General features: G+C 28.7%; 2 protein-coding genes across 3 annotated transcripts in view; both read right to left on the reverse strand.

Moving 5' to 3' along the window:
• Positions 1 to 1,135: 1,135 nt before the first annotated feature.
• Positions 1,136 to 3,337, reverse strand: LOC100577132. The gene is made up of 2 exons (XM_003249519.4): positions 2,941 to 3,337; positions 1,136 to 2,234 (listed from the first exon to the last, which is right to left on the reverse strand). The coding sequence occupies exons 1-2, from the start codon at positions 2,974 to 2,976 to the stop codon at positions 1,659 to 1,661; spliced, it is 612 nt and encodes a 203-aa protein (XP_003249567.2). The 5' UTR covers positions 2,977 to 3,337; the 3' UTR covers positions 1,136 to 1,658.
• Positions 3,338 to 4,341: 1,004 nt separating this feature from the next.
• The window catches only part of LOC100577098 (enolase-phosphatase E1), a 62,038-nt gene continuing 54,081 nt past the window's right edge, over positions 4,342 to 12,298 (reverse strand). Inside the window, exons 1-4 of one of the 2 annotated variants that reach the window (XM_003249518.4) lie at positions 8,919 to 9,283; positions 7,457 to 7,537; positions 6,476 to 7,329; positions 4,342 to 5,102 (exon numbers count right to left, since the gene is read on the reverse strand). In XM_003249518.4, the coding sequence (XP_003249566.1) occupies positions 4,721 to 5,102; positions 6,476 to 7,329; positions 7,457 to 7,537; positions 8,919 to 8,963 (1,362 nt within the window). In that variant the 5' untranslated portion in view covers positions 8,964 to 9,283 and the 3' untranslated portion in view covers positions 4,342 to 4,720. Of the gene's footprint in view, positions 5,103 to 6,475; positions 7,330 to 7,456; positions 7,538 to 8,918; positions 9,284 to 12,298 lie in introns of those variants that run through there. The other variant, XM_016913158.2, reaches the window with a different exon arrangement.

The following is a 12,298-nucleotide window of genomic DNA, read 5'->3' on the forward strand; positions in this document are numbered from 1 at the left end:
AAAATGCCATTATGATCATTTCTTTTTTTTATTATTATACTTTTATTATTTTTTTAGATGAATTTTCTAAGAGAAAAGAAAAATAAATTTTTATTAAAAAATATAACTATATATTTTTTAAGAATTTTTTTCTGTAATGTAGTTTACGTTGCAAATTATGTATTAATTTTTGCAAAAGTTTGAGAAGTGATATTAGAGGAAAGAAAGATTACTTTGCTCAATATTTTAAAGTAACTTGAAAATCTTTTTGTTTTTCTTCGTACCAAAGAATATTCGCGTTTAAATAATGAACGAAAAAAATATATTATTATTTGAATGACATTATTTTTGATCTTTTTTTTTTTTTTTATTTTTATTTTAGATTCAAAGAAGTTCTTATTATTTTTTACTTATTCACGAATGAATTTTACTAAAAATGAAACTTTTGTACTGTTCATTTCATAGATATTAAATTTCTAAAGTAAAATTTTTATCGTACAGTTTCTTATATTTACTCAGAAATTATTTAAATAAAAATAATAAAAAAAAAAAAAAATTGCTCAAAAGATAATTTTGAAATGAAAACAGTAAATTGTCAAAAACATAAGCATTTATAAAATTGATCTTCATTTATTTCTTAATTTTGGTAAAAAAAGAACTTTTAAAAAACAAATTTGTTGTACTATTCTTTTTATTATTTGTAAAATTATTTTAAATATACATATATTTTATTTATAATTTTGAAAGTACAACTTTTTGACAATTTACTATTTACTATAGAACATGCTTCTAAATATTTCCATATAAATTTTGGAACTTGTGATTACATTTAATTATGACCAACATCTTTGAAATGTCTGTTAGGCATACATAAGATTATAATGAATGATTGCGGATGGCACTAAAGATATAAGACTCATACCGCATTGTAATAGAACCAAAGACTTTAAATATTCGTGAGAATAACAGTATTTTGTCTTTTCCTCCTGAACTTCTTTAAACTTCCTGCTTTACTTTGCCCTGGATAGGAACAGTTATATGATATCTTGAAAATTTTGATGGATTTCTTTTTAAGAATAAGTAATATTGTAATTATCTTAATTTTCAAAGATTTCTAGTATCGTATCACTATCCTGGGTTAAAGAAACAGTACTAATCTTTCCATTAAAGTTAATTAAATAGTACGTAAGATAACAATGTCCACATTCTTGTGGCCATTTCTCGCGGACATTATAATACGTAAAATGATATGACAAAGGTGTTGAAATATTTTAACAATGGATTCGCGACAAGGTGTTACTCGATGAACGATTGTTATGTATAATATGATGATTGCCAAAAAAGAAAAGAAAAAAAAAAGAAAAGATGAATGGATAAGAGGTAACACATGTATTTTTCAGACCAAGATATTTTTGAATAAAATAAATGTAAAGAAAAAAATTTACTTGTATTATCTGTAAAATTTCATTTATTTCAATCATATTTATGAATTTTTATTATACAAATGAAAAATTATAAGAAATTGATGAAAATCAATGAACAATTCTAATCAAGTTGAATTATCATGTTTTTATTAATATTTCAGATCCTGGGATGAACTACATCACTTTTCATTTTATTCAATTATTTTTAATACAAACAAAAAGCCCAAAGTGATATAAAATATATATTTCTTGTAATCAGCTAATACGTATTGCAGTATTATTGCTATAAATAAGTCTGGCCAACTTAGAATAGATCCCATAAGTAATTCCCAGAAGTGATCCAAGCCAATCAACGAGATGACGACTAAGTGTGACCGGAAACTGGAAACTGGTTCTCGGTGTAACGATCTCCACCTCTCGATCCTTATTATTTCCTACCTCATCCTCCAATTCCAATGGTTCTAGAGGCTCTAAACGATCCAAAGGTTGAATGTCATTCACCCATTCGTCGTTTGCCGCTAAATACATTCCCTTGGGTTGACTCTTCTTCGAATTCTCCTTATCCTTCGAATTCGATTGCATTCGATTAGACCAGATTACTTTAAGCGCTTCGACATCAGGGTCAGGTGTATCCTTGGCCAAAATTTTCTCCACGTTGCTCATGTTCTCTGGCTTTCGAAACACGAAGTTGTACGTGGCTCGCAATTTTCCGAATAATTTGTCCAGAGGCTTCGTATCGTTGTCGGATCGTTGTGGAGGATCGTTTGTTTCTTCTGGGATCGGGAACAGTTTCGTTATTTGTGGCTTCGATTCCACTCTCAGGGTAGAGAGCTGAAATACATTTTGTTTGTTTTTTCTATCTTTTCTTCCTTTCAAAATTTGATCAATTAATTATGATATAGAAAATTAATCTTAAATCCCTTTCGAATTATTTTTTAAATTTATTTGCGATATTAATTGAAAATATTAATTAAATTCCTTAAAAGATTTAAGGAATATTAAGAAATTCTTTGAATTATTTAACATTGTCGCAAACAAAAAAATTCATTTATTGCAATTAATCTTTTATGAATCAAATTTTTTTTTAAATTGTTATAATTTCAATTATTTATAATAGAAATACGTTTTTGTTCCTTACTTTTATAAAAAAGATATATTATATTAAAATTTGAAACCAATTTTATTGAAAATATAGTAATTAACAATATAAGAGAATTTATTACCCCAAAGATAATTTCCATATGTTATAAATATGTTAATCACTATAATTTTTAAATAAATTAAAGTAAAGATAAATAAAAATGTTACAAATTATACAAAATTTAATTAAAGGAACTATCATCTCTTTCGTTGTTTAAATTCTTTTTATGAAAAAAATATATATATCTTTATCAAGACAAAGGTAAATGATCAATATTCACGTAATACTTTAATGATTAATAAAATTTGCTATTATTAATTCGTTTTTAAATTTAAAAAAAATCAATAATCAAATTTTTGTTTTATTTATTTTTAATTAAACTAAATTTTTACTTACGCAAAAAAGACAAAATCCAAGAAGTAGAATCTTCATGGTGTTTCAACCCTAGCCGATTGTTCCCTTTCTTTGAATGATTTCTTTCTTCGAAGGCGAGGCAACGACTGAAGGATCCATTGATTTCAAAATTCATTTATACCGGTGTGCAATGCAAAGGCGTAGCGTCTCGATGCTTCTAATTCGATCGGTACCAACGACCCTATTGTTTTTTGTCCGCGCCGCTGACTCCTGGACAAACGATTGACGCGAGATTACCCAATAGAGATTGATATTCGAAGCACGTAATGTCGCTTCTTTGCCAGCTCATATTGTTCGAGCAATGAACAATATCGTGCCACGGGTCAAGGTAGATGGAAAAATTCTCGAGATTTTCGTTTTGATATAAATGGTGTCGAATAATAGTGGTGGATTGTAAAAAAAAATAAGATTGTTTGATGTTTGTACAGCGTTCAGATGAATTTGGATTTTTTATTGGCAATGTTAATTTATTCTTTGCAATTAATTGATTCTATTATAGTGTTTATAGAGATTTATCAATATTTGTAGCATGATAATTTATTTAGAGTTCAAGATCAAGTAGATTTGTATAATTAGATTATTCTTTTAATGGCAGTATAATTTTTACCAAGTGTGATTTTTTGTTAATTAATAGCGATTAAAAATATATTCTCTAAAATGAATAATAATGTAATGTCAAATATTACAAATATGAATTTTGAAAATATAATAATTAACTATTGTTTAATGAATTAATATATGTTTATAAATTGGCAAAAGAAATAATTTGATTACATTTTGTTTTAGGTGCAATATATAGTGCAATTCTTTAGAATGACATTATCTCAAAAACTTTGTATGAGTCAATATCATAATGATGATTACCAAAAAAAATCAGTTACCAAAAAAAATCAACTTCATTGTATTCAGAATTATTGAATCACTTTTAAATTCCTGTAGTTTTGAATAATTTAATCAAAATTTTGAAAGAATGCTATTCTAAGAATATTTGATTTGTACTAATTATATTGGAATATGCCTGGAAAATGCTTTATTAAATTTTCTTATTTCTGATGACAATTTTTTCTTCAATACTTTTTAAGGATATAATATTTAAAATAATTTTATTTTAAGATCATTTGAAAATTATTTAAGTGCTCAAAAAATATTTGAAAAAGATATGAACTCAATCAAGATCATTTCAAAATCATTTAAATGTTACTGCAAATGTTACTAGTTTCAAGATATAATAAAACTAATTTTACAAGTATTATGAATCATTCCAAAGACATTTGAAGATCATTTCAATGATACACCAGGTTAAATCAGAGGTCATTCAAGAGTTTTTATATAATCATATTAACTTAAAACAATAGATCATATCATTGAATCGACCAATCCATATATGTATAAAAGTTTTATTGAATTATTAATTATACAAAAAGAAAATAATAAAATTTTATTTCCATTACATATTATCACCGCTCGAAATCAACCGAACTTGAAGAAAGTGTAATGTAAATTTTCAACAGGTTCAGATTCAAATAATTACTTAATTCTATTTAAAATATTCAACAATTTTCAATTTCCATAATAATATAATAATCCATAATAAAATTTTCCAATCAAAACGAGTATTACCCACCAGACGTTTCCACTTTATCCGATCAATCTCTCTACGCTACGGAATATTCAATTTTCTCTTCAAAATAACAAATCCTTAAATCAACGTGTCGAATTAATCGTGGAACGCGTGTGAATCGATTACATCTAATATCTAGGATTACGGGGAATAACGCAAAGGCAACACAGCTCTTAGATCCTTGTTGAGCATGCTCGAAGGATTGTCGAGGTCTCGAACAGCCTGTGACGCCCTCATTCTCGCGTCCTCCCTGGTCAACTCGTTCCGTTCCAACACCTTGGAGAGAATCTTCTTCATCTGGGGCCCTATACCACCCTCGGCAGAAGTTTCCAAAGTATTGAGAACTTCGTCCGAGTATCCGGTATATTTGCCAAATCCCTGTTTTCTAGCATCCTTGCTCAACGAGTCGTAAAGATTTGCAAGTTGTTGAAGAGTGGCACTCGGTGGTACTTTGGAACGTCTTAGATAACTGGTCAAACTCGGCCTTGGAACTTGGGTCACCTTCTCGCCTAGACGCGTGAACCTGAAGGGAAATGGAAAGTAAAAAGTTTAGTTGATAAGATAACTTGATAAATTTTTTAAAAAATATTTTTATAATAATTTTTTTTTATTAGTTTTTCTGTTCGATTTATCTTTTATCTTTTATTATCTAATTTTTGATTAGTTTATTTCATAGAAGAATTTCTTTATAATCTTTGATTTAATTTATTTAATACGTTTTCTGGGATGTTGTTATTTTTTTTTAATTATCGTAATAATTGTTCATTTAAATTTCATTCGTTGATTTATTTTGAAAAATTGAAAATATTCAGCGTCATTGCTGTTGTAAATTTACATTAATTAAGTTTAATCAAATTATCTTACTTTAACGGGATATTTATTTATCTCTATTTTATGAAATGATTGATCGTAAATTTTTTAATTTTTAAAATAACGGAAGAAAAACTGTGTGTTTAATCGGATTTATTGTTCGAAATTCTGAAGGAGCAATTTCATTGAATACACACCTTTTAGTTTCATAACGAGTTGATATAGCATTTATACTCGAAGTAATCATTGCTGTTTATGTATACATTTAGTTAGATAAAGTTTCTAACGAGGCTCGAATCGATATCTGAACTGAATACTGAACAGTAATATTCTTGTTGCGGTTGGCTTACTTCACTATTTATCTACTTCGTATCAAGTTCGAAATAAACATTAATTCGTCTCGCTTGTAAACATTATTTATAACAGATCCAAATATTACATCAAATTCAATCGAATTTAAGTTTTCTATATATTTGCACAATACAAAAATGACAAATAATATTATATACAAGATTTGATAGAAACATCTGAATATAGTAAATTCGAATTAAATTAATTTAATCTGATAATTGATGATGTCGATTATCTTTTTAAGCAGCTATGCATCTTCGTGAATGATTCTTCAATATTTTTTATAAATAATTCAATTTTTTCCTAGAAATAATAATGTTATTTATTTTTACTCTATCAATTTCATTTTTCTACATTAATTAAAGAAACTATTTCTAAACGAAAGAAATTAAATAGAATATAAAAAAATAATTTAAAATCTAGGTTTATAAGAAAAGTAGTTGAAAATATTTTGACGTAGATGCAGTATATAAGAAGCGAATTTCTTGAATATATTCCATTTGAGTATTATATAAAACATATCCTATAATTAAAAAATATAGAAATGATAAATGAAATCCGATTTAAATTATGAAAATTCAGATATAAATTTCATATATAAATTGTAAATATTAATCTATTAAACGTCTCAACAAGTATTTCAATTGCATCAATTAATTATCTAAACTCACATCAAATCTTCCACATATTCCCTCATTCTCGAGAAAAAGACAATCCTCCCTACGAAAGCCTTACCTATTCTCGTCACTCTCCTCCTCGGCCCTCTCCATTTTCTCGATCGAAGCCCCCTCGATGCTTTTCGACTCCTCGAAAACCAGTTCTTCGTCCACGAATTTCGACGTGGTAGGCTTCAAGATCTCGTAGACGCCTTGGACCACGCTGTCGATGGTCGGCTCCTTCCTCCTGTTCCCAGTCATGCTTACTCGATCCGAATCGGTTGGATTAGCCGACGCTGCTGCCGTCGTCACTTCCACCCTCGTTTCCGTATCGACCGAGGAAATTTCCCATTCCTCGCGATTCTCCTCCACGACTTCTTGATTCGTTTCTTCCACGGCGTGCACCTCTTCCGGTTTCTCGTAATTCGTTTCCGGCGTCGCGTAGTTCGCTTCTGGGGTTTCCTCGTTCAACTCTGCCGATTCTTCCACCACTCTCGTGCGACTATCTTCCGTCGATTCTACAGGTTTCGCCATTGCTGCTTCCGTTTCGTCCATTTTTGTCGCTTTCTTCTCTTCGCCGCTCAACTTCGTCCCCTCAACTTTGGAACCTTTCGATTCGACCTTCGACCCTTCCGTCGATGCCTCGCCCGCTTTCGCTTCTTCCTCGATCTTGCAGTCTTCCGGCTTGTTTCCCGGCCATTGCTCCTCCTCGTTCCTCGACGAGTCTTCCGAGTTGGTGGATCCTTCCTCCTCCGCGTTCGACTCCTCTTGAGTCGTCGTGGCCGAGGTGGAAGAGTCTTCTTGAGACGTCGTTTGTTGATCTTGATCTGGGAGGGTGACCGGCGAGGTGGAGGGATTTGCTGCGTTGGTCGAGCTGTGTATAATCTCTTCCGATTGGAGCAGTTTCAATTGCTCGACAGCGTGGAATATCACCTGTGCAAGATAGAAACGGATTCCTTTGGTGGGATTGATTCGGTAAGTGTACCGAATTTTTAATATTATACTTGATCTAATGTTATTTTTTTTGTTTGTTTTAGATAGAATTAATGATGATGCTCACTTGCATAGCTGCGGGAAGATAGGAATCCGAGTAAACTGGCTTCGAGAAGGCAGGTGGGTTCCTTAGAATTCCACAAAGAACCTAAAGCAAAAAATTATAATTATGATGATATACGTAATCTCTAAAAATTATAGAAAGGAAAATCTTTCAAAAATTTTTGTTGCTTCATAATTTTTATTTATTTTTAGTTTATTTATTATTATTTTTAGTTATTTTTAATTTTTATTTAGGAATGTAGATATACTGAAATCTGTGCTTGAAATCTTTTTATTTTTAGTAAAATTTCAATATTTGAGGTAATTAACAATTTTAAATTATATGCATTGTATGTATTTCAAATACTACATATATTCACACATTACAGATTCAAATTTGGAGATAAACGAGAGCCTGAGAAGACAGCAAAGAATTATTTGGAGAAAATATTGGCGAACAAAAGGTTAAGGATCGCTGGTTTAAAGGATAATTAAGAGGAAAGAAAAGTTCTCGTGGCAGAAAATCGTCGGCCAACGATTCTCGAGAACGGTAGAACGACACAAGAGGCGGCTTAAACTTTGGTGAAACTTGTCTCTGGGAGTTAATTAAAACTCGACCTTCTATCTATGCCAAAGTAAGTGGTAACTTTTTTCCCCTTCCTTTTCATCAGAATTAAAGTGCAAGTTTTTGGAAAAGAAATTGAATTGTGCAACTAATGCGAATGAAATGAAATGAAACTAATGAGACTTTTGAATAATCGAGTAAAAAGTTTAATTGTTATTTTATTAGAATATTACAATTATATGATACGATTTTTCTGATAAAGAAATTCATTTTTTTGCTATTCATTTTTTTTGAGAAACATTTATGATAGAAATATTGATTTGAGTCTTTTGAGAGGTACATTATTAATAATATTAATAATTATACATCATTGTTTAAAATATCAACAAATATTAATTTTCAATGTTATACAATGTTAATTATTTTCCTTAATTCTTAGAATTTTATTTAATAATTACAAAATTTAGAAAAATAATTTTAAATAATGTCTAAATAATTCTAATAATTATATCATAAATTACATTAACCATCTTAAGTCATTAAATTATATTTATTATATGATTTAAACGAAAAATAATATTTAAATTTTTGCATTGCTGCATTTTATCACGTATCGATTAAAATTAAATTTTTCAATATGATAAATGATCCATCTTCAAGATAAAATAAAATTTTCTTTTCCAAATTCATAATGTCATTTACTTAATTACTAAACAAGATGCTGAGATTTCTTCCATTTTGAATTAATAATTAAAAATAATATAATTATTTTAAAATCTCTATAATCTCTTCACGTGATTAAATAATAATTAATACTTTCAATCTCTTTCTCTTTTGAACAAAATTATTATTTCCAAACTCATTCAAACATCCATTAACAACGATTCCCTATAAAATAATATCAGCACCGAAATCATCTCACCTGTCGAGACAGCACAACCATCAAAAAACAATAAAAGATCTTCATATTGCCTTTTCCAGATCTCTCTCTTCGAATAAATTCGCTACCTTTTCTTTTCTCTGGTCTGGAAAGACCTCCTCTCCAATCTCTCCAATCACGGAGACGAACGCACACGAGAAAACACTGTTTCCAATAAGAATGTGACCACTGCACCAGATCACAGGATCGCCATGATCGAGCGATCCGGGGAAAAAAATCCGATTAGTCCGCGTGAGAGCGTCGTTATATCGAAACTGAAACGATCCAGACCGGTCCAGTGTGGCCGTTCCCTCGATTCGTCGATTTTCCTCGCGTGGATCAAGGTTCGCGGTCGAGCGTCGCCGAGGAACTGGTCTCGAAAAAGGCTTGGTAACGGTTCCATCGCCGCGCACAGTACATTCTAAGCGTGAAAAGAGCAGAAGTGTTAATCAAGGAGGAAGAAACGAGAGGCCACGCAAGGGTTCGCGAACGCAGACGCGTGACACTTGAATTAAGTTGAGATCGGTATGCGGCTCGCGTGCGTGAACCGAGCTTGGTTTTCCGCTACGCACCGTGGCCGAGCGTGGATTCGCTTCCTTTGGTTTCCGGTTTCGGCCGAGCGGTGATACAATCGCGTTCCGCACGGTTCGGACATTAGGATGGGACGAGAGAACAGAAATGAAACGAGCAGAGATCGCGTCACGTTTCGAAATGAATAGAATCGATGGATGATGTGTATGTATGTATGTATGTATGCGTTGATTTAAGAAGAGTAAAATTAAGAAGAGGAAAGAAAAGAATTGTTGATGAAAATTGTATGTTGGAATAGATATGTAATAGATTCGAGTTTGAGGTGAGTAGAGATAAGAGTGGAAAAAATAAAATAGATATATATGTATATATAAATTTGAATTTATTTAAGGTGACTGGGAAGAAGAATAGAATGAAAAAAAAAATTATTGAAGGAAATTATTGCTCAAATTGAAAATTGGAATAAATGTATACAAATATATTCAAATTTGAAGTGAGTAAGAGTAGAATGATAAAATTTATTGTAATCTTCTAGATTTGGTATGTAAATAATAGTTTTTATTTAATTAATTTTTGATTATAATAAATTCTTTATCCTTTATTATTATATAATTGTAAATTAATTTTATTTTATTTTTTCAGGAATTAATGTTATATATAAGAAAGAATTTTGCCATTTAGTAGCAAGAATTGTTTTTCTCTTTTGGTTTATGGCAAATAATTTGCATAATGGAGTCGCAAATTTTTGAATTTTGGATTTAGTTTTTTGCTACTATGTAATAATGAATTTTAATATTCTCATTTGAAGAAAAAATTTTTATTATTATAAAGAAATAATTCTTTTCTTGATTTTTAAAATTCATGATCAATTTTTTATTTTGCTATAAATACAATAAATTCTATTCTTTTTTTACTTTAATTCTTTTCACAATTCACTTTATGTATAAAATTATGAAATGAATATATTATATTTTTAAATTATTTTTAAAATAAAAAGCAATACTATTAGAAAATGCTTTCAAATGCGAATGGAAATTTCTAATTAGTGTGAATTGAAATATGTTGAATTTGCTGTTTATGTGTCGATTGGTTAAAATGGATCTTAACTAACATAGATATTACGTTTGCATACACTTAATTAATTGATTGAATTTTAATAGCACTTATGCATATATTTAAAAGCATAAAATACTTATAAATATTTATGATTAAAAATAGTTTTAATTACTATTGAAAAGTAAGTTGTTATTACTTTTTATAATAAATAAAATATTAACTTTTTATAATTCTAAATAAAATTTCAATTAATTGAAAATTTTTTGCAGGTAGAACTATAAAAATATTTTAATTTATAATACAAAAAACTTTGAGCATTAATTAATTCCACTCACTGTGTAAATAACACTACGACTAATTTCTTAGATAAAAAAGAAAAAAAAGAAAAAGAAGAAAAAATATCTAATACTAATAATATATTATCATAATATTATTCTTGATTTATATCGTCGTTCTTGAAATCATGAATCTTATTTTTTCATCTTTTTAATAAGGAATGATTTATTTTAATAATTTAAAATGTAAAACATATGTTGGAACAAAAGTGAATCACGAAGAACAATCAAATGATTGGAACTTTCGTTCTCGGAAGGCCGCGACCTTGCACAAGGCCGTCATGACGATTTCACGAGGAGTAAATGAAAAAGGACGAGAACCAGCGGATCCTGTTCGATGACTGCACTTTCAAGGTAATTCGGTTGTGGATCCAGATTGTACGCGATAGTGAAAAGGCCGACTGGTTTTTAACACGAGTCTCTGAATCTCTATTCGTCCACTGATTATTTGTGTCTTTATTAGCATATTTGTTAAAAGTATTGAGAAGACTTGTAGATAGTAGAATCTTTGAATTAACAGAGAGATAAAACTGCTAAAAAATTTATGTTTTTCTTTTTAGTATATTTGTTGGAAATATTAAGAAGACTTCTAGTTATAATAGTATCTCTATTACTTGAATTATTTGGATAAATGAATTTTCAGGTTTTAAATTAATTTAAAATTAGATTCTATACTTTTTAGAGAGAGTACAAATTTTTTAATGCATAAAGGAACGTACATCTTGCATATAATTTTCTATTTCATTCTTCTGTTTTTCTTTTTTTCTATTTCTATTTTCTGATATTAATAATTGAGAATTTTCTATTTTATATTTTTATCATTGTAGCAGTTTCTAATTTCTTAAGCATTTCTGATTTCATTTCAATAGTTAACATCGACATAGAATTATCGACACAAGAAGATACATATTTGAATTTGTCAATTTCAAAATAAAATTAAATTTCAAGTCAAATTTTATAAAATAAAAAGAAAGATGTTTATATTGCTGTGAGTTATAATGTATAATTCATATAATAAAATAATGGGTTAAGAAAAAATGTTAGAATATTTGGATAATGGAAATTTTAATTTTTATTTTGTCTCGTTTAAAATTACATCATGAATATTAGAAAGGAATTAAAATTTTTTTTTTTTAAATTTTCCTGATAAAAATAATTTATTGACACCTTTAAAATAGGTAAGACTTTTAATTTATTTATTTACCCGCCTAAGAATTAGTTATTTTAATTTTAAATGTAATAATTTAAATATAATAATAATTGTTATTGTTAAAATTATTTTTGAAAAATGTTATTTTTGAAATAGATTAATTATTTTCGGAGAAATTGTACAGAGAAATTATTTCTCTTCTTGGAAAACGTCTGTTCTTGGAAATATTATAAATCTCATATTTCGCTTCAGTAAATTCATAATTTGTATATATTTTAATGAGACTTTTTTTTTTAACTTGAAAGTGGAAT

Source organism: Apis mellifera, linkage group LG7, assembly GCF_003254395.2.
Source record: "Apis mellifera strain DH4 linkage group LG7, Amel_HAv3.1, whole genome shotgun sequence".
NCBI lineage: Eukaryota > Metazoa > Arthropoda > Insecta > Hymenoptera > Apidae > Apis > Apis mellifera.